Here is a 24,266-nt window from a genome sequence, read left to right as displayed (position 1 = left end):
GGACATGGAATTAACCAACACTGTCAAATTTTCCTAAAACTTTATTTGACTTTTGACCAATCATTCTGATCTCAATTACACTCAATCTTTTTTCCAATATCATAGGAAGGAGATATAATTGCACAGCATGTGCACAAGAAAAAAAAAACACAAACTGAGACAAGAATGTCACCAAAATGAAATTATTTTCAATACTCCCACATACTGATATGATTGTTTGGTGGTGTTTTTTTTTTATAGATAAAGCATAGGTCCTCGAGTGTGTAATATCGTTTTCTATTCCCCGCATTTTGTGTTTATAATCTTTGGCAAAAAACCGACTTTGGAGTTGTTGTTTCTTTGATGTAAATTATTTGTCAAGATCCATGCCACCCCACGCAATGCAGAATCAACTCGAGCGCTCGAACTATTGTATCGTTACAAACCAATCAACAACGCAAAGCCTGCATGACCAATACTAGGGCTGCGAGACACTCTCCTTATCTCAATCCCAACAAGCATGTGATGTACTTTGTTAACGTGTCTCTTTCAAGAGTAAATCAATTACCAACAGGTTATCTCCTTGTTGAGAACAGGGAAAACGAGAAAGACAGAAAAGAGAGGGGAAAAAAAAGGCCCGAAGACCAGGTCTATTCAAATAGAGTCCATTGCCTTGTTGTTGACTAATAAGAAATGCAACCTCCAAGAAGCCGAACTCTATTCCACCATGGACTGAATACTTTTTTGGTACTTCATGCGGTTGCGCCCTGAACTCGACAAAGGTGAAGACCTGTCGCCTTTGAAGTTTCACCGCCATGTACAAGAGCGACAAAATATTTTACGTACCGTGCAAGACAGTATAGTCTACATTACAGACATCTACGTCTTAAAGCTTCATCACAATTATTGACAACACATTGCACAACCTCGACTGGAATATAAGTTACCCCTGAAACCACCTGTCTCAGAGTATAATAGTATAGAATCCGTTTGCATGATAGGGCTGTGGATCCTGTTGTAACAAAGGGGATGTATTGCACTTCAGTTATTGCTTTACTTGGTGGCGGTTCAGGTCTGAGATTAGAAACTTAGATTGCCTGGAAGTTTAGACGCGATGTTCAATTCAATTCAATTCAATTCAAATTTTATTTGATTTTCGAAAAGACATGTACATTTCACTTTCTTCGGCGGTTTCATTAGGCAGCACAATGCAAAATGAAAACAGCATACAATAACACATTACTGATCTGGAACCTTATAGTAATTATACATTGTCAAGAAAACTGAAAGGATGGAAATGAAATAAATAATACGTGGGAAAAAATGTTCACTCTAAAGGAGTGGGGTGAGACAAGGGGGCAATAGAGATAGATAATGAATAGCCTCATTGAAATTAAACGTTATTCTGTACCCTAAGAAAGGGATCCTGAATTCATATGAATTGAACTGCATTGAATTGAATCTAATGTGGTGACGCAGAATTGCATGGTATTTAACTGAATACGGTTTTAGGGAACCCCTCTCAACACATTCATGGTTTATCACCTGTACATTAGATCAGTATTACGAGGGTCAGTATAATTTAAATTAGCAGACCCGGACTCAGTCTTTCTGGTGAGAATGTATCAAACATGAATGAACAGCATACCATGAGCTCCATTCTTTCTTGTTTGGGTTGTTTTGTTCTGTTATGATTTCAGACTTTTCAGTTGACTTTATCAAAGAGAGAGAGAAAAAAAAGTTGCGATGAGGAATGTGGTTTGCCATGGTTTGCATTGGGTATTATGTCAATTAAGTGAAGGATGTGATGTGCGATCTTCATTAGAAGTACTTTGAACTTATTCATGATGGGTAATATACCCCTCTCCCCCTCCCCCCTCCCCCCCCCCCCCACACACACACGCACACACATACATCATTCCATCCACACCTGTACCAGGTTATGATGTTCACCGATGTTTGGCAAAAGAGGGTTGGGGGAGGCCGTTCATTTTCCACGAAACTTATGAGTATAATATTTATTTGTTTATTATTTATTTATTTATTTATTTATTCATCTATTTATTTATTTATCTATTTATTTATTTATTTATCTATCTATCTATTTATTTATTCATTTATTTATTTATTTATTTATTTATTTATTCATTTATTTATTTATTTATTTATTTATTTATTTATTCATTCATTTATTCATTTATTCCCAACATCCTTTAACAGGGACATTCCGTTCAGTTCTGCTGATATCCAGGAGATCTGCTTTTCAAGGAAGCCCTGTATACAGTTTACATAGACTTTCAGATTAAAACAAACACTACAAAACAAACAAATATATATATATATATATATATATATATATATATATATATATATATATATAGATATATATATGAGAGAGAGAGAGAGAGAGAGAGAGAGTATCTTAAAATCATTCTTACAAGTACATTCACAAAGGATGCTAAATGGGTACCAGTATATTACATGTAGTACATAAATCAACTCAATACATAGATAAACAAAAGGCCGCAAAAGGGTTAAAGGTAGGAAATCCCATTTGCATGCCTTAAATGAAGAGTTGTATAAATACAGTGATATGTTGAAGAGAGTATCATTTTAGAAACTCCCATAAAGTATTGAAAGTGGAAGGTAACATTCAGTACATCTTTATTGACAGTTAGATTTTGAATTGAATTTTGGTCTGGCTCACCGTAAATCCCAGTACATTACTAGGCTACCTTTGCAGACCCATGCACTGCATGTGTGTCCATCATGTATATTTTTTGAAGAAAGTTCATCAAAACTTACAAACATTTCTGTATAAAACATACATTCTTGCCACACAAAATGTTATTACATCAGCTCTTATACTTTTAGATTTGTGTTTAATAAAAAAAAAAATACAGAAGACTGCATAAAAAGGCTTAAGTGTGGCTGACACACAGAACTACTGAGTAGTTAAGAGTTTTGTGCATTATTCAAATTGTAGATAACTGTTGACTTCCAAATTTCTAAGCAGTGGCCTGAACAAGTCCCCTGAGGTTCATATTTAATGTTTTGCTGCATTTTGGGAGGTCTGTAAAAGGTATCCCCTACCTTTAAGTCTTCTCTAATGAAAAATGGCAATCTGGGTGAAGTGTCTTGAGCATGAGCGCTGCAGTCAGTGACTCGAACCAGCAAATCCACAGAGGAGAGTCTGCGGTCTCTTCTGATGAACCACTATAGCTCCTCGTTTTTCGTGTAACACTTTTTTTGCGTTAAAAGAAATCAATTATTTGGGGTTTTTTTAAGCGATTGCCGAGTGTTGTCGAGGATATACAGTAGATGTATTCATATCATTCATTCATTCATTCATTCATTCATTCATTCATTCATTCATTCATTCATTCATTCATTCATTCATTCATTCATTCATACATTCATTCATTCATTTATTTATTCATTCATTCATTCATTCATTCATTCATTCATTCATTCTTATTGTAAAATGTTTTCATTGTTTATGTGCTGTTGATTGCCACATTATGAATGAAAATTCTCATACTTCAAATAACTTTTGCCGCTCAATAACTTCATTCTTTAAACATTAATGAGAGAAGGACCCAAAAAGCTTAATAGATTATCAGTAGCATGTACAGGTATGAGGAATCTCAATTTAAAAATCACTGGAAAATATGGAGGGGAAAAGATCTTGTGAATGAATCTTGTTAACGAAAAAAAAATGAAGGTTTGGAAGTGTTAGCCCTAGTGATTGAATTGAAACGCCACCGTGGGGGTGGGGGTGGGGGTGAGACATGACATCCGAGAGCTTAGTCCTTTGTATGGGAGTGCTATAGGCACTAAAAGAGGTGAAAAGGGATGAAACAGTGTGACAAGAAGAGAGAAGGCTCGAAAAGCTTGCTTCGTCGTCTAATACCAGTAATAGAATAACGAGCTCAATGGGCGGCGCTTAATTTTGACCGCCATGAACGGCCAGGGTCGCGGTAGCGCCTTTTGAAGCATTCATACAGTTCCTGGTTCTTGTTCTCATTAACTGTATTAACGGATTCATGTAAGCGTAATCCTTAGATCCGGACGACTTACAGATTAAGCCCACTAATCCGCAGCGATACTAGACTCTCTTTTTTGTCCGTCTTGATAATCGAGTAGCAACAACGACAGAATGCTCAATAATGTTTCCTCGTAGACGGTGCGTTGGATAAGCACGTAAATTAAACCTCCCTAGTCTAACCTACATTCATTTCTCTACATAAGCGAACAAGCGCTTTCAGCCAGTTGGGTCATATATATTTCACTCGATACGACTTGGTTTATCTAATATCTGTATGCGGGCATTTGCTTTGCAGTTCTTAGCAGCAAAGGACAGCACAGGAGAAACAGATTTTCTTTAATTTATAAGAAGTAGCTTTTTTATTATTGTCTTTTCTAATTTACAAGCACATATTACAATGCTAGAGAAAACGCTGTCTTCGATACATCAAGAGCAAGGGTGAAATGATAAAGAGTTTGTGTCCTTGAAAAAATAATGAAAGCGGGAACATCTCCATATTAATCTATTCATTAGTTTGTTTGTTTTTCTTTCATAAGTATTATCATCTTACAGGGTTGGTCTGTTCAGTTGTTGTTTTTTACAGCTTTCCAAAGCGCCTAAGTGCAGGATGACACGTTGGTTGCAATGCCGTCATTAATCCATTACCTAGTAACGACTATGAACATGGTAATTAACCACAGATAAACATGGCAGAAAATTACCTGTATAGCAGTATTTAAAATATCAATGTACAACGAGCCACGTGGCTCCATGCTAGATCATTTATGAGCACTGAGATGATCCACGTGAATATTCTTTTCCGGAAGATAATTCTTGTTAAGGATATGGTATAGTTTTGGTCAAGTTTAAGCTTTTTGCGAGATGATAAAAAGATCACGTATATGAAATATTAAAGAGCATACAATTCTAAGAGGAATTTAAAGTTTATTTGATTATTTGGCTGAGATATTCTAGTACAGAGCAAAACAAAATGTTCTTGATAAAAGGTGGGTTCCACCTTTAATATTAGAACCACTTTGTTTTAATTTGTTTTGTGATATCTCAACCATTTCAAACCGATTTCCTCTAAGAATATTGTAAGCTCTTTAATATTTTTCAAATAGATGGTTTTTAATTATCTCAAAAAAAGTTACTTGAATCCCCATCTCAACCCAAACTGTGCTATCCCTATAACTCTTCACAGGTACACTCTTCCTCGAGGTGTATTACTTTTAAAGAAGTACTGTCAATTTATTCTTTAAGAGCTCATTACGCAAGGGTCCGTAAAACTTATCACACAGGTTATCTCACCAATTCTGCAACATTTGCCGTTTTTATCATCAGGCATGTGACTTACCCTCTGTTCCGTTTTATCCCCCCCCCCCCCCACAACAACCGTTATTACTGGCAACTGATAAACAAATTCCTGCAGCATTTATGCAGCGTATTTCCTACTTTAAGCTTCTCTGCAATGATGTTGGAATGGAATCTGCCCTTTCTCGAGTGTTAAGCTTCTCTCAGTACTTTTGCAATATTGTTTACATAACATCGTTTGAAGAGATCACAAAACAAAATGTTGCAGCGTGTGCATCATTGAAGCTGGCAATACCAAGCATTACGAGTCTCGAAGTGAATAAGAGCCATCCCTGATACAAAATAAGGACCATCGTCTCACAGAACACAACCAAAATTATCTGATAACTCGGCGCGAAAATCCTGCACGCTGAAAGATCTACGAGAGACCGAAAAAAAAGTTCGTTGTTTAATCGTAGAGGGCGCAAGCTTGCATTGGTTTTTGGCATTGACTGGAAAGATGTCTTTTGTTATTCATCATGATTACCTTTCTTGTATGTCTTCTGTTTGTGCTTTGTCGTTGCAAATACCACCTGTCCCGTGTGCGATATTGAGTGAGAATCCATTCTATTGTTTATTTTGGTTTATGTCTATGTGCTAGTTTGTTCCGTCCCTTAGGATGGTGGTTAGGCACTGTCGGTCGCAGTTTGTTAATACATGATCATGCTACCGGCCCTTCGGAGGCACTTGGGTCGGAGTTGGCACCATGCAGTGTCAAAAGTGTGAAGCGAAGAGCTATTAAAGTTCAATTTTTTGTTCCCTTCCATTTTCATGCTGACTTTGATAAGCAGAATAAAATTCAATGAAACGGCGTGCTAGAAGTTTAACCTAAATCGGATCGTTACTATTACTATGCTAGCCGGTCTTTTAAGGTATGATTTCACAGAGCACGCGAACGATTTGCGAAGGACGCGAATGGCAAAATCCAGCATTCGTATTTTAGCCTGTAAAAGATCGCCAAACGAACGTGAAGGTTCGGAAGCGTCGTCAATTGTTCGCGAATGCCGTCTTTGCTTCGGCGAAAATTTCAAAAAAAAAGAAGAAATCTTTTGCGAACCTTTTCCGCACACTTGGTCGTGATCGGCTCGTGATTTGTTCTCGAAAGTGTCTTTAAAGCCCCGTCATATGCGCAAGACCTTCGCAAGACACGCGTGATGTTCGCAAAATGTTCATGAAACCCCAAACAGACCCCGAAACTTTGGAGAATGTCTCGCGTATGTTTCGCGAAATCTGCGAAGTTTTTCCAATCATTTTATGACGTAACCGCAAAATGTTCGCGTACCTTTTGAGACATTTTCATGAACGTTTAGCGCATGTTTTGGGGATGTATGACCTACGTTTTCTAGAAATCAAAATCGTAGCATACATCTAAACATCAAAAATATATTAAAAAAATAAATACTAGCAAAGAGAAAGAAATGTTTGATATACAAAAAATAAAAATCGCAGAAACACTTAAAGTCAATCTAAAGTATGCCCAAATTCCATTTGAAACTAGAGATTATGTGTTGGAGAAACTGCAAAAAAACTCAGTAATGCTTAAATGGAGATAGGTCATAAGAAAAAACTCTAGGCACGCACACAAAAGAGAAATGAGAGAAAAAAAGAACGGAGAAATACAGGAAAGAAAAAAAACAACAACCTTCAACTCAAGATAGCTCCCACCTCTCCTTAGGTACATTTTCTTCCATAATTATTGACAAAATTGCGTTGTTCGCATTTCCGTCGCGTGCTCTTCGTGTACGTAACATGCTGTACTTTAGCAATGATACAATGATACACACGACATTCGCACATACGTCGTGAGAACTTCGCACAAATTGCTCAAGAATGGTTTTCGGCTTCATTGTCGGAACACATTCGGAGGAAAACTTTTCCGAATGTTGGATTTTGTCATTCGCGTCCATCGCAAATCGTTCGCGTGCCCCGTGAAATCACACCTTTATGGGGAGAGATATTTTAGTGGGAGTCCTAACAATTATGCAAATCAGATGCAGAGATGATGTCATGAAATCGTAACTTGTCCACTTTGCTGACAGGCAAACGATAGATGTGTGGCGGTGATATCACATCTTTCAATTCAAAATGCGGCCGTGACTGATAATGCTCTGTCATTAAGCTGAAGATGATATGCAAATGCCTTATCTCAAGCCTGATTTGGACGCGCTACGCACCATTCTGTTTTCTCGAGGTTAAGTCTTTAATTAAATCAAGGCCAAATTGAACATAGATTCGAGTCACAAACATGTGAAGCTCCTGCGTTTCTTCTAAGTAAAATGCAGACTTAGTCATGTCGATTTGATACAGATTAATCCAACAAAAAAAAATCACAAATATAAATCAGTGAATTCAGTGCAGGAAATCAGCATTCTTTTTGATTAACTTACGACCAGGACGACTGGAATTTCGAATTTCCTGTGAATGTTCTTGAGAAGTTTCTTCTGAGTAAAATGCAAACTTAGTCATGTCGATTTAATACAGATTAATCACCGAAGAAAAAACAAAATATGTATCACACATAATATATAAATCAGTGAATTGAGTGCAGGAATTCAGCATTTTCTTTTTGTTTGACATATAACCAGGACGACTGAAATTCCGAACCGAATCTCCTATGAATGTTCTTAAGAAACTACACTTACTTGAAGAAACTGTACAATTTGAAAGTAAACTCTTTCAAGTTGTTAAAAAAAAAAATATTGAAAGAAAACTTGATTACAATCCTCTTGCATTGTGACCTGCCGCTCCCCAACCACTCCATAGACCGGCATTTTTATGACGCTGTGCGTCCTCTCCGTGCCGATCGGAGTCTAACCAAATACTAGTCTTGCGCCATCTATAGTTTCTCCCATGTGCTGCAGTAGAATTCATGCGTCTTGTATTCGACATGCTCCGCGAGTCCGCGGCTCTAGTATCGTATGAAATGACGTTGTAGGAGAATCTGTGCAGTAACGAAATTTATTTCATACTTTGTGTGAAGTTATGATGAATGTAATTATTGCAGTTACAAGCCAAACACGTTGATATGGATATGCTTTTCATCCAAGGAATGTTTTAGTATGTACAAGGTGGGAGGTCATAGTACAACAATCCATCTTAGTAGAGGAATTATGGCACGCCAAATGATGGTTAATTTGTGCAAATTTTGTGCGAACCAGTTTATCAGCTGACTAAAGTAAAGATATCAGTTACGATTTGAATAAAAAATAATTAGCCAAGTGAAGTACTAAGTAAGACACTAGCATAAACGTAGTATCGTTCGTATATCGTTCGTTCATAATCACTTTGCTTCTCAAATCAAATCAAGTCAAATCAAAATGAATTACATGGGTGTGACAATTTTAAAGAAAACAACCAAAATGACAAAGGAGCTAAACAAAAGTGCAGTTTATATTACATACAAAACAAAAATCTTTGTAAAACATTTATAGTTGCATAATAATACAGAAAAGGCAGTACATGATTCAATAATGAAGCAGGAGACCGTCAGCATAAGCATGGCTTGACTGGACTGATGGCCTCATTGGGATATAACTCAGGTTTGCCTCTCACGAGAAGTGGTTTTATTTGTCTTCTGTAGCAATATTACGCTTTAGAGGGGGAAAAGATGTGAGTAAGTGCTGTGCGTTTGCGTATCGAATAGAATACCGACCCATGGCCCTGCTGCACAAAGGTTGGGATCAGACATAAGTCAGGATATCAAACATAAGTTTTTAAATACTCAAGTCTGATTGGCTGATACCTAACTTACATTTGATTTTCTGACTTAGCCCTATGTCTGATTGCACCCTTGTATGGGGCCCTGGATAGCATCAGCTTTCTATGAGTCAAAGGGATGGTAAATTGTCTTTCTTTTCTTTTTTGCAATTAGATTTTTTTAATAGTTTGTTTAATGAGGGGACTGCATGCTACAAGCTCTGCTTTTTAGCAGTCCCCTCCATTTCCAGCAAATTTTGTTTCTGCCTTTACCATAATGATATATAACATTTATTTGTATCTCTGTTGATAATTTACCTTTGTCTCTATTATATGTTATTATGTTCATCGCATTGTTGTACTGACTTCCTGACATCTGTATATGCGAACATTTCATTGTATTCCTAGTTATTTGTTTGTTGGAAATGAAATAAATCAACTTGAACTTGAACAACTTGAACTTAAATAGTTTTGGTTGAGATGGAGATTTAGGTCTTAACTTTTGGCGAGATAATTAGAAAACCACTTGTTTGAAATATTATTATTATTAGTATTAAAGAACATCGATATAATTCTATGAGAAATTAAAAGTTTATTTGATGAAGATCAGTTTTGAAATGGCTGAGATATCCAAAAACAGCATTAAACAAAGTGGTCCTAATAAAAGGTGGGACCCACCTCTTTTTTATTATACATATCTCAGCCATTTCAACACCTATTTTCATCAAATAAACTGTAAATTCTTCTTAGAATGACATGTTCTTGAATATTACAAAATAAGTGGTTTCTATACTATATCTCACAAAAAATATGAAAATATGAATCCCTCATCTCTACCAAAACTATATTATCCCTTTAATGACGCAAACTTTCCAAAGTTGTTCAGTTGTTTGTTTGTTTTTCAAAATAGGCACTGCAAAAGACATCTTTTCTCCCGCTTTCAATTTTGTTTCCAGTGATGTAAATTACGCTCGTTCAATAGACAATGGTAAAGGTTCCATTGGACATGATTGATGTATGGAAATCATGACATTTTACCTTTTCCTAATGAAACGTGTAAATAAATCTGCAGTCATATTTGTTTTTACACCAAAAAAAAAATATCATTTATGAGGAAAAAATTGTGTTTGGCATCAAAATAATGTAATGTGCCAATCAGGCAATGATGACTGATAAGGGAAATTAGTTGATGCTGTTGATGAATTGCAGCTGAAAGCATGATTTATCTAAATAATAGTATGTCAGTGTCGGGCCACAAAACATATTTTTCAGTGGCCAAATCATTCAGCTAAGATCTAAAATAGATTGCTACAATTTCATTTATTTACCGTCATTGCATTTGTATTTTCTCTTTGGGGTCACCAAAATATTTCAGATTCACATATGTTTTTTTTTTTTCTTTCTGGGTGTAGAGAAATTACCCCTGGGCAATTACCCCGGACTCTTCCCATGACCCTAATCCTAATCCTGAGCCTAATCCTAACCCTAACCCAAACTCTAATGTTTGTTAACCATAAACCTAACCCAAACCCAGACTCTAACGTTTGTTATCCCTAAACCTTACCCAAACCCAAGCCTTTCACAGCTTACTCGAACCTTATCACCCGGGTTTATCACTAACCAGTATTTAGCCGGGGGTAATTGCTCTGAGACGATTGGCAATCCAGGGAGGTGCCTCCCTGGGCAATCATACTGCAAGGGGGCATTTCATAAAGCGTTTTGGTCGGATATTTTTCTGACAGACTGTTACAAGATTGGCTTAGAGCAAATTGGTCCGACAACTTTGTCGGACAAATGCTTCATGAATATGCCCCCAGGTGTATAAAGAAAAAAGTGAAGTGTCGACCTCTCGATGGCACGCTTACTGTATTAATATTATAAGCGTGCCATACCTCCTCGAGGGGATCCATGCATCGACCCAATCAATGTGGTCGCGCGCCAGCTTGCTTCCTGTATGTTGTTGCTCGCTAGTGCTCGAGGACTGCACAGGCTCTCCCGGATCCCCGCCCCACGAATCCCCGCGTCTCTCGGCCTCTCGGTAGCTGCTCGCTGCATGCAGCAAGCAGGCACGTACTGTGGCGCGTAGGTAGTGTAGTATGTACACTACTCCATACTACAATCAAATACAAAATAGCAGCGATAAAGAAGATCAAGAAGCTTAGTGTGTAAACGTGTCCCCACGTGCGAAAAGTGTGTTGTTGACGCAGTGAAGGAAAAAAAGAGGCTAACGCAGGCTAGGCTGCTATGATTGTAATGTACGTAAAACTTTACGTACCACCACCTCCTTGATAGATGCCATTGTGCACGACACTACGGGAGCTAAATTTACTACATTAGTTCTGTTCCGAGCTACAGTAACTGTAAGCGACTGTCCCTGGAAACATGGCGTACATTCCCGCAGGATATGAGGACGAATATGACAGTAGCGATTCCGAAATCTTTTTCATGGATGGCTTCTCGACCAAGTCACAGGTAGGTATTGTCTTTATAGTTTGATTCAAAAGAAGTTCAAGCTTGCCGATCTAGTAGGACAGCGATAGGAGGGCGAGGGCTATCAGTTACATTCCACGACAGCTGTCCCATCAGTACAGTAGTAACGGTTAGAGTCACACTTGGGGGCGACTCAGTCCGGGGACAACAACAAGAGTACTGTACCCGTAACGTCAGTAGTAAATTTTATTACCGTAGACAGCCGCGTGCGATGGGGCCGTAATAATGGGCTGAGCTGCATGAGCTGAAGCTGCTGCAATGCAACTAATCTCAAGGACAGGGGCTCCATGTTTACACCACAGATTAAACTTTACTGATGGTGACGATATGCATTTCAATTTAAATATGATCTTTTCGTCCTGTGGCATGAATGGCAATAAGTTAATATAAGTAATGAAGAAGCTGCAACTACAAATGTAATCTCAAGGAGAAGGGCAATCTATCGCCATCGGTAACGTGTAATTTCTGCACTAGAGTTATAATCAGTAGGCCCTATGTCAGTAGCATTGGGGTTCATGGGATCAGGGAGGTGAGATGAAAAGGAGTGGGCACTGGATTAGCGTCTTTTGAACCATCCTCGGTGCCGCGCTCCCCAGGCGACCATTCCACCAAATCAGAGACAGAATACTGCCGCTTGGCAGTTCCAGCTCGTAAATAAGATCGCAGGGCGCATGCGCGATATGTGTTGCTTGGCCGGAAACTCACATGCGCGGTGCATTGTAGGATATGTTTGGGTTTTCACTCAGCTAGCCGATCAGCTCTCAACACAACTGTACGTCGTGCCTGCTGTGTACATACACAGTATAGTATCGTGCATAGCCTAACTTAGCTCTACTGCTGCTACTGCGTTTATTGTTCTCGAGTCATACAAGTGTACTTTCATCTCACCTCCCTGATGGGATGGGTGGCTCAATTCATTCACTGCGTACCAGGGTACATTAAAAAAACTTCGAATAGCGCCGGTCAGCGAATGTGTGCATCGAAGCTTACACTCATTGGTATCGCTATCAGTAGACTCCAGTTGAAATTCTTTGGCTCTGTGATGTTTACATATAGAGATCAGTGATAATAACTAATACAAGGATACCCGAGTCGGACCAGCCTTCATACTCCACAGTATTATGCAGTAACACTATGTGTATGTAGTCCTTGCAGGGATCCATTTCTTGGCAAAAAAAGAGTGTAGAAAGAAAGTGTAGGAAGGAAGCAACATAGCGTAGGAAATGCAAATAGTTAGCAATCGAGGGGCAGTGCAGAGACGGAAGTTGAAGTTAAAGTGGTGGAGCTGGGAGAATAGTGGCCTGAGAGAGTTGTAAGGAAGAATAGAGTGAAAATTGGGTAAAGGGATCAGAAATCCTTAGGAGGAGAAAGATGACACAGAAAGGACGGAGGGGGAGAGGAAAAAGTGAAAGGGTGGTATTAAAGTCATGGAGACGAGAGAGAAGGTGTAAATTCTGAAAGATGTCTCATGACTCGAGGGGAGACAAATGGAAGTCGGTGAGTGGTGTGGACAATGGAATGCAGAATCAAAAAGAGGAAAGGAGAAAATAAAGGAGGAAGGAAAGTTGATAAGAGATTGGACTAAAGTGTAAAAGAAAGAGAGGAAAACAAGAATAAAAACTGAGAAAGACAAAGGGGTAGGTTGTGAGTGAATTCTGGGAAAGGATTGCTATGGGAGAGAGCTGTTGGAGAGGGTAATGGCAAGATAAGTCATGACAACGGCTCTTGTGGAAGAAGAAAATGGGATAGAATATGAAGTTGAAATGTAATCAAGGAGGGGAATAATTGCTCATACAAATTGGCATGAGAAGGTTGAAAAAAATGGGGTCTTCACTTGATTTTGGAGTCATTAGGGTCAGGGTGTGGATTAGGCCAAGAGAAAAAAAAAAACAACCAAAACATAACAGAAAAAAAAAGCATCTTCTCATTTCCACAAGCATCCTTCCTATTTTGGCTCCACATCATTTGTTTATTTTTGAAAATGCTGACAAAACTTAAAAAAAAAAATGTGTGTAACCTTCCTGACAGCATCCTTTTTGCTGCTTTTAGGTGCAGCATCAATTTGTTTTTAAATTTTAAAAAAATATGTATTTACTACTTTTGGGCAGCTGCAAAAAGATCAGAATTGACCTACATTGTACCAATTACGATGTCATGAACGCATTGCATTAGAAATTATTCACCATCTATCATACAACAAAGGCAAGAATGTAACCAGGCGCAGTACTACTAGGTGGAATGCTTGAACTTTCTACTTCCTTAGGAGATACTGTCTGTGGGCCTTGTTGCAGCATGCTGTTAAGAGCATCTGATATTATACATCATGAAGGGAAAATTTTCACTGTACACTGATTATAAGCCTGGTTTGGTTTCAAAGGTTATAAAAATACTAGCTTGTACTCGTACCCACTATCATGCAAGGAGGCTAGTGTACACTGTAGTTTTGCACTACCTTGTGAATGATAAAACATGCACAATCTCACTCTCAGTATTTCACAACCTAAAATACTTGCTTACTACGAGTCTCCCAAGTGTGGTAGAAGTCATTTTAAGACACTCCAACACATTACAAAATAACATGATCACTTGAATCACTAAACCCCCGTGCTGTAAGTAAGGCCTACCTACTCAAGTTGTTGGCCGCACTCTTGGTACGATTTAGTAATACACATACGTGGTATACATTGTAGCACAGCTGTCATTATACGTACGCAGCAGTACTGTAAAGTTATTTCAAAATGTGTAAAAGTGTCATCATTGATAGCAAATGTTCCAACTTTTATACAACTTTAGAGCCTCAGTTACATATATTTCAGATTGTGAAATATTTAGAGTTTGTTTACATGTTTGAAAATCTTAAAGGACAAGTTCACCTTCGTAGACATGTGGATTGAGTAAATGCCGCAATATTAATACATTATAGAACACATCAGCAAGAGTTTGAGGAAAATTGGACAATCCGTTTAAAAGTTATGAATTTTTGAAGTTTCTGCTTAGTGCTGGATGAGAAGACTACTACAGCTTGTGATGTCACGTGTGTACAACTATATAAAGAAAGTATAAGGAAAATTCAGGATATTTTCACTTTTCTCGCATAATAAAAGAACACTTGACTTCCCTCTTTCAGAAGGCAAGGGGAATAATATTACCCTTGACATACATGTACGTCAGTGACGAGTCAAGGAAATGTGCATTTTTTTTCAAAAGGGAACATTTTGTGAAATTCTCTTTATATTTTCCTTATAACGTTGTACTCATGTGACATCATCCACTCTACTAGTCTTCTCATCCAGCAGTGACTGTGCAGATACTTTAAAAATTCATAACTTTTGAACGGAGTGTCCGATTTCCCCCAAACTTTCACTGATGTGTTCTACAAATATTGCTGCATTCACTCAATCCACATGTTTATGAAGGTGAACTTGTCCTTTAATACAAGGTGATGTGAAACTATGCTGGATTGCCTTGCGCTGGCTTGCAATTGCCCATGAACACAATACAAAAATGTAGGTAGCTTAGATCAGGAATTTAGTAACCTATCAAATACAATATTATGTACAATGTAGTTGGGGGGTAGTTTGTTTGTTTGTTTGTTTGTTTTTTGTTTTTTACATACCTGGCTTTGGGTTAGGTACATTTCTCAATGTTCCCCCTATTGATCAATTAACACTATGCCTCATTCTTACTCAAACCCCATCAAAAGTGTTGCAATCTTGCATCATAGATTAGAGCAAAAAACAATTTAAGCAAAAACAGAATCAAAACAAAACACCTAAATCTAACAATGACAACAGCATTGGGGGGGGGGGGGAGGGGAGTAAGAAAGACTCTTTTTTTTAACATTACATGTACTTTAGAAGTTATGGACATTGCTGAAAAAACAAAAATGAGCAGTTTATTTTGTCGCAATAAGCCTGACAAAAATCCAGCCAGTGCCACACCCCAGCTGAACTATTCAAAATGTGCGGTCTTGTTCAAAAAGTCAATTCAGATGAGAGAATTATCTAAATGGTAATACGTGTGTAGGGTGTGTCAAGTACAGTTGTGATTGTTGGATGAACGAACAAAAGACAACAAAAGAGTAAAACCTTTCCACACCCAATTGCATTCATTGTCACGTTCTATGGGGTTTGATTGATCAAAGTTTACCCCCTTTTGTGTGGTTTAACACATTATTGTCTGGTTTGAGTTTGAATGGAAACATTTCTACAGACCTGTTTGTTAACCCTTCGAAATGGTTCTTTTTCATGTGGATGTATTTCACAACGGGCAAAATCCAAGTGTTGGGCCTACTCTGTGAAGGAGACAGTTGCATCACAACTAGTGTAAGATTTTTTTTTTTTTTTTTTTTTTTTTTTTGGGGGGGGGGAGAATTTTTTAAAGCTTCATAATGCTAAATTTACAATTTATTTTTGAATTAGTAGCATTTATATGTTTAAAGTTCATGTTTTCTCTGAAATTTACATTTTGTGTGAGTCATTCAGATATATTGTACAGATTTGATTTTACAGATTTTACTTTATATACATTTATAACCAGTTCTACCTAAGCTTTCTCCAGTGTAAGGTATTCAAAATGAGAGAAAGATCAATGTGTTTTCATGGCATTTTTATTAATTCCTGTGAGAAATGCAGATATAAACTGTAATATCGTCCAACATTTTCTATATAATCTTGAATATTCACATCACCCGCTATGAATAGTGTAGAATATTAAGAATACAATGTTCTTTTATTATAATACACTTCTTTCCTTTCCTTTTTTTTTTTTTTTTTGCACTGATCGTTTCCAGGGAAGAAGCTGGAGTATTTTCGTCCTATATCCTTTTTTTAACATCAGGCAGTTAGACAGTCCCATTTATTTCAGACCGGTGAACAACAGCAGATTGCTAGCTCTGAATTATTCACTCAGATGGAACAGATGAATCAAATATACCTGTTGTATTCACAAAACGAAAATGGAAAGAATGTGCCCTTCATGCATGATTTCATTAAAAGTTTGTGGATAATGGTCGTGTTTGCATATACAGTGCAGAACTTAAAGATAGTGTAATATCCGTTGCAACTTTGGGGCAGCTGAGATTCAAAATCAGAAATTTTGTTGGCCTGAACAAGTTTTGTAGTGCCTCAAAATAAAAGCAAAAGTAACAGTCCATTTTGAATCTTAGTTGAATTATCGGGCCACCTAAAGATTAATTTAGTGGCCTGACACCAATTTCTAATGGCCCCGGGCCACTGCTGATAATGTTGAGCCCTGCAATGAAAGTTGAACTGTGCTGATTGAGCTGTGTAGTGATGTTGAAACTTGTAAGGAAACATAGTACACCATATTTGTAAAAGTTATGGTACTGTTGCCATCAAGATGTCTTCTTCAGTTCAATTCAAATCAAATTTTATTTCTAATATCACATTTTGTGTTATACACAAACTGAAAAATAAATATTAAACAAAAATATATTCAAACATTTATATGTGCAACTATGTGTTCAGAATCATCTATTATTGGAAGAGAGAGGCCCACATAAACAGACAATTTTGTAGAGATGTGCGCTATTCAATTAATTGAGCTTCCAAAAGAAAAGCCCGGACTGAATATCAACCATGGAAGCAAACCCATTTCAGAAATGTTTTGTAGGGAACACTTCTGTTCATGGGAGAGATTTGGTGGTATATATATATATATATATATTTTTTTTTTTTTAAATCAGAAAGACTTTAGCAATCATTTTCTAACTTTGTTTTGTTGCTCTATTTTAAATCCAATATTAGAAATACTGGCTACATGTAGAGCAATGCAGCTCAGATTTATGAAGCTTGAATCATTGTCAGACAACACCTTTAATTGTTCATTGTGAAATCAAAAGAAAAAGGTCAGCAAGAGGTTACTACTTTCAGGATCTACCAGACTGCCCATAATGTGTTGCGGATTGTTTATCTTTCTGTTCATGAACAGTCTTCTAAAGTGGACTCCACGGCTGCATGCCAACTTCCTATTGTCACCTCAACAAAAGAGTTCACTCAGTAATCATGGTGTAAAGCGACTAACTGCCATGTTTTGGCTTTTGGAATGGGCAGATCCAGATAAGCCTAAGTGAATATTTCAAAAGCACTCAAGACAATCAACTTCCCACAGTCTGCATGCTCAGATTGTGACAATTTTGTTAGTACAGTCATTGAATAGAAGAGTAGCTTTATTTATAAGCTATAGTGCTGATGACAGCAAAAGCACATACTGCATGAAAAAAAAAATCAGAAATCTATCTCCCACATTATCTGTAACTTCAGACAAACAAGTATTTTGGGTGATTGATGGAGAAGTTGCAAAATTGTTCTTTCAGAGAGCACTGTGTCTCTCGCAGGGTGTTCAGATGCAAAAAAAAAGATATTAGAATGGTATAGATGGTATAGATATACCGGTACGAGGAATTTATACGTCTGAATGCGGACTATAAAAACAACATTTAACAAAACAATGTATAGCAAAACGACAGTCAGAATATCGTTTAGAACTAAAACTTGATAACAAATCAGCATTCCATCATGTCCATTATGCATCTGAACGTATGGCGACCATAGAATGGTATAACTGGGCGGGGCTTAATGGGAATGCGCATGAAAGGTGACCCTATGCGGGTACCTGTCACTCATGACCATAGTAGTATGCGCAGTGAGAAACTACACATATATCCATACAACATTTTCCAGAACGGTTGAGATTAGCATCTCAGCAGTCTTACGGCTATATGATAAATATACTATGTACATAGTTTCATCGTGGAGTTTTGGCTAGTGTCTAAACAGGGGGATATACTCACTTGCACCCTCACCCCCCCTCTCTTCTATTTCAATATTTTGTGTCCAGGGTAATGGCAACCATGCCCCCACAAATGGTAGCACTTGGGGCTTCGGGATGGCCACACCCTCCAAGCTGCAAAGAGACCAACAAGGTTCCCCACTAGCCATGGATGACTTCAAGACGGCTGCCTCTCGCGGAAACCTCGAAGAAGTGCAGGATTTCATCGCGAAAGGTGAGCATGTCACGAGTGCTGTCTCATTTTTAACCAATGTCGTTTTGAATAATGGAGATTCTCGTTTGTTCTTTTGTAGATTGTCAATTTTTTACAGTATCACATCTGAAGCTTGTTTGAAGTATAAGTAAAGTACAGCAGAAAATTAAAGTTGCGGTTCACGGTCACTTCAGAGATACCCTAGTATTCTTGTAGATATAGTGTCATCACTTCATAAAATACTTCTGTGGGTGCATACGTGTTGTTGGTATTGGTAGTAGTTAGAAATGGCAACAATGTGGATTTATTTTGTGTTTTGTGGCAGACCTAATAATTTGAAAGTTGAAGACAAATTCACAGAGGGTGCGTGTTTATCAACTCTTCTTCTTTGCAGAAACAGGTTTTCCAAATGGTTTTCAGGGAATTTTTATGAGATGATAAACGCAAAGCTGTTTTGATTACGGGGTTGGAAAGCCTTTTTGAAAACCACAAATTTGTGCTTTCCGAAACAGGTTTCCGAAACAGGTTTTCCGAAACAGGTTTTCCGAAACCTGTTTCTAGAAGACCTTTGAAGCGAGATAAACGCAAAGCTCTTTTGAAACGGCTTTGTATTGCGGTTACGAACCAAAATGCGCAATGCAGCTGCGCAGTGACAAGGACAGTTTTCGTGTTTGCAATGAGTTGATAAATGCAACTATTTTGGAAGCCATTTCTAAGGGCTTTGGAAATGGCTTTCGAAAGCCGTTTGAAACAGGGGAAAGATGATAAATGCAGCCAGAGTCACATGGGATAGTGATGAATCAAGGACCCCAAATTACAAGGAATATGAAAGAAGCATCTAGGTCATTAAATCCGCTGAACATTGATGATGTTCTTAGCAGAAGAAATCAGCTACATCAGCTTGAAATAATGAATGTTCTGGATTCTGTGTTTGCATTACCCCCAATGTGTGAAGAGCAATGTTGGTGATGGCTGCTGTGATATAACTGCATCTTGAAACACGTACATGTACAATGTAGGTCATAACTCCCAGGCACAATAATTACCTGCTGCTGAAAAAAAAAAAAAAAAAATCAGTTGATCTTCAAAAAGAGCCAAAGTGCCTTTTAAATGTGAATTAGACTTTCTAGGGATTGTGGTGTTCGAAGTGACCATGTAAGATGTTTTCTAATTTCGTAATCCGGACCATGTAAGGTGTTTTCTAATTTCCTAATCCTAATAAGATGACCCGTAGAAAGTGAAATTACATTCAGTATGAGAGCGGTGATGTACACGTACAATGTGTGTGAATTGTCATTTTTTGCTTCGATGATCCAATGTCTATTTGACACATTGGGAACAGAGAAAATTGTAAATCAAGGCTCATGATTTTTCAGGAGAATTATCCAAAGCTCAAACTTAGTAAGGAAAAAATGAAGAAAATTCAACATATTTTCACTTGTCTAGCATATTGAAAGAGCACTCAATGTTTTAATACCTCTTAAAAAAACACGAGGAATAGTATTACCCTTTAACATTGTAACACATCAGTCCAATGTATACTTTTCATTAAAATTCGATTTTGTGGAATTCTCCTTGTATAATTTCTTGAAAATTGTTCTCAAAAATGATGACCTAAATTGTAGTAGGCTTCTATCCAGCAGTAACAGCACTGAAACTTTAAAATTTAAGAACTTTTGAATCACTTGCCCAATTTTTCTCAATCTTTCATTGATTTGAAAAAAAAATAATAATATTGCTGCTTTTGCTCAATCCACATTGGTTTTTGGGCTGTCATTTCCTTTAATGAGTTTAATGAAGTGCATAGTCTGAGATTTATACAACTAGGTTAACAGTCTTCTGTATAAATGCTTTTTGGTCCGAATCTTATTTCATAACCACAATTAGTACTAAAACGATTAGTGCCCATGCCATGAGAGAGCACCAAAGTGATGAAGTAGAACCTATTGAAAAGCCATTTGCATCATACATCTTCAAAGTTTGATACAGTTTGTAAATCTCTCCATTCAACCAATGATTTTCAATGGAAATTCGCAATACAGTTTGTCTCAAGTGGATAGGATCTGTTATATCCCTCATGTAAAGTTTCTTGCCTTATGATTGTAAAGAGCACAAAAATGGTGTAGTTTTACTAGCTAGCTACGAGCTGGATGCGGTGCAATGACTTACTAGCTAGCGTGATATAGTACTTTTGGGAATCCACGATCTGCTCGTGATCGTGTGATCATAGGCAGTGCACGTAGTAGCGATATTAGCTAGCGACATTGGTAGCTAGCTACAATGTAGCTAGCGCGGTGCCGACGGCATTACAGAAATCTGTGGTGCGATAGTGTGTGTGTGTAGTGTAATCAATGCAGTTCAGCTCAAATTGACAAAGTGACAGCTTCAAGTAATGGAGGAATTTCATAAATTGCAGCAGAAGTACAACATATCAGGCACGGTTTAGGAATTATTTTTTAACTAAACCGATTTTGATGATAATCTGGGTAATGAAGCCGCTTTAGGCCTACTTCTAGTCCTGGACCTCCTCGATCTTTTGGAGTTCTGCACGCTGTAGTGTAGCTCGTGCGTAGGAATCAACAACGGTTTGATACACGGTGGCCTATACATACAGCGCAGCGGTGTAGTTCGCTACGCGCTGCACGCACTGCTGCTGCACTGCCATGGCCTAGATTTAACGATAAGCCTGCACATTTCCATCACTCTAGTAAAACGCTCGAGAGGGTTATAAAACAAATATCGACTGCTTTCTTTCGGGCCATGGTAAAACTATTTGCCCTCGGTGATTTCTCGGTTACAGCTCGTTATTACGAAGGTTCATTATTCCGAAGATTCTTTAGTCCGAAGGTTAGTTATTCCGAAGATTCGTTATTCCGAAGGTTCGTTAATCCAAAAATGTGATAAGGTTTATTAATTCCGAAGGTTTGTTAATCCGAAAATGACACCAAGCTCGTTATTCTGAAGATTCGTTACGGACCCTATTTCACTTCGGATCAACGAACCTTTGGAACAACGAACCCTATTTCATTTTCGGATTAACAGACCTTTGGAATAACGAACCCCATTTCATTTTCGGATAAACGAGCCTTCGGAATAGCGAACCCTATTTCATTTTCAGATTAATGAACCTTCAGAATAACAAACCTTTGGAACAACCTCACAAATGATTAACGAATCCTTTTTCATTTTTGGATTAACAAACCTCTAGGTATAAATTTATAGGGAATTTGTGTGTTTTGGATTAAGGAACCTTCGGAATAACGAGCTGTAACCGAGAAATCACCGAGGGCAAATAGTTTTACCATGGCCCGAAAGAAAGCAGTCGAAATTTGTTTTACCTCTCGAGCATTTTACTATTCCGAAGATTCGTTATTCCAAAGGTTCATTAATCCGAAAATATGATAAGGTTTGTTACATGTATTCCGAATAACAAACCCAATTTCTCAACAGTGCCATGTCCCTTGACTTCGTGTCGGGACATAGCACTGTTGAGAAATCACCTCAGTGCAAATAGTTTTACCATCTCCCTCTGTAGCAGTCGTGTATATATCAAATGGCATCTAGTATACATCTCAAGCCTGTGGTACACAAGCACCCATGAACTATGACAGAAGAGTGTGTGCTGTGGGATATTGTATGTGATGTGTAGTCCTAGATCTTATTTTTATATGCATCATATAATGAATGAGGTTTCCTCGTGTTTCATAACAATCCAAAATTCTTGAATACATATAGTTGTCAACTAGCCCTACACCTTTGGAAGCCAAAAATGAGTTCATGACCATTTCTGACAATATCAGACCGTACAATGTTTTGTTTGCCCTGTCCTATGAAATAAACAAGTTATGAGTTCAGTTGCCCTATTTGGAAAAAGGAGAGTTGATTGTTGGGTTGGGATATAGCAAACCCTATGAAAAATGCCCCATAGACTTGAAGTCAGGCTAGTTTGAACCCTCGAAATGACGTTTAGGACCTTTACATAATTGAAACCAGGTTTTGATTTCACAACCGGAAAGAAATATTTACGATGCTTCAGCTGAGCTCTGTGAAGTGAACAACATAATTGGCATGTGACATTGTTTTTGTTGTTGTCGTTGTTTGTCAATTTTGGTGACTTCTTATTCATGTCATGCATAATTAGAAGCTCGGAAGTTGCTGTGAGGTTGTAATCTGGTGCTGTTTTACCTCTACCCTCATGATGACCAAGAACAGGAAAAAATTGGAATAAATTAAAAGAAACAGAATTCAAAATCCTACTTTGACTAAATTTACATAATGTGCCAACATGTAGTACTCAACATTTCCTGCTTTTATAGTACAGTAGTTTGTGCATGCCAGTAAGGTAATTTTAGTCAGCAGGTGTAGCTGTTTAAAGGGATCATACAGTTTTGGTTGAGACCTAATTTCAGGTTTTTAACATTTTTTTGGTGAGATAATGAGAAACCTCTTATGAAATATGAAAGAGCATGTAATTCTATGAGGAATTCAACGTTTATTTGATGAAAATTGGTTTTGAAATGGCTGAGATATCCAAAAAAGAGCAATTCTAATAAAGTGTGGGACCCACACTTTATTACGATCGCTTTGTTTTACTTTGTTTTTTGATGTTTCAGTCATTCCAAACCGGATTTTCATCAACTAAACTTTGAATTCCTCTTAAAATGGTATGTTCTGTACTATATCATAAGTGTTTTCTTGATATCTCGCAAAAAGTTAAAAGCCCAATTCCCATCTCCACCAATACTGTACCATCCCTTCAACATAAGTTTTGAAGTTTATTTCAGCGCTTTCTTTCTTTCTTGTGTGTGTGTGTGTGTGTTTGTTTTTTTTTTTGTGGCTTGTTTGGTAATTTTAACTTGGCACTGCCCTTTCTCACTCCTTCCCAGTGAGTTAAATTTGGTAGGTGTCAAATTTTTAGCTTCTCAAAGTCAATAAATTGTTGTGGTGCAATGATTGGAAGAGGGTCTGTTTCACAGTTGGGCACCAATTTCCATTCACTTCCCACCCCCTTCTGTGCCTCTTCAAACTTTCTATTAAAAGCGTACTCCAGTGCGTAAAACATTGACATGATACAGTCGCCACCACTAAATTGATGTGAGATTAAAGGAGTCATCTGTAGTCTACATGTACATTAAGCACAGTACGTGGACCAACATATCACACCATTGCAACATGAAGTTTTTCTTCGATGTTCAAATTGTTCATTACCAGAGTGAATGGTCCTTTTCGTCTGTTTAAAATTCCTCAGGTTTAAAAAAAGGCACTGTTTATTTAGTGGTGTACCAATAATGCATATTATCTAAACTTTACTGAGCTATGTAATGAGATTCAGCAGGATAAAGTTGCTATTAAAGCAATTCAGCGTGCTACAAGTATTGATGATTATTCTGTTACAATCAAGATGTCCATAAACCAAGACCCCTGTTACATGTAAGAAAGTTGACCCAAGGCCAGCCTCAGCTGGCTCTTTTGTATGTTAACGGTCCACAAAGAGACATCAGGCCAGACTCCAGCCGGCTACGAAAAGCAGACCTTTTGAAAATTTCTCTGAGGTAATAGGCCGTACTTACAATAGTGCCATTCCAAATGTGCTTGAGACATTTTCTGGCTAAGAACAGTGATTGCATTCATGATCAGAAATGCCGATTTTGAAAGACCCACAGATAAAGAAGGATGATTTGGTACTGGAATACGTTCCTGTGTAGAAGTTATGCC

At 37.7% G+C, this 24,266-nt stretch overlaps 1 protein-coding gene across 1 annotated transcript in view; it reads left to right on the top strand.

Moving 5' to 3' along the window:
- The first annotated feature begins 11,437 nt into the window (after positions 1-11,437).
- The window catches only part of LOC140237973 (ankyrin repeat, SAM and basic leucine zipper domain-containing protein 1-like), an 81,388-nt gene continuing 68,559 nt past the window's right edge, over positions 11,438-24,266 (top strand). The window contains exons 1-2 of the mRNA XM_072317906.1: positions 11,438-11,527; positions 18,407-18,572. Coding sequence (XP_072174007.1) covers positions 11,438-11,527; positions 18,407-18,572 — 256 coding nt within the window. The remainder of the gene's footprint in view (positions 11,528-18,406; positions 18,573-24,266) is intronic.

The sequence above is a fragment of the Diadema setosum genome, chromosome 2, assembly GCF_964275005.1.
Source record: "Diadema setosum chromosome 2, eeDiaSeto1, whole genome shotgun sequence".
Lineage (NCBI taxonomy): Eukaryota > Metazoa > Echinodermata > Echinoidea > Diadematoida > Diadematidae > Diadema > Diadema setosum.
Note: the sequence above shows the minus strand (reverse complement) of the source record. Positions and strands in the feature narration are given on the sequence as shown.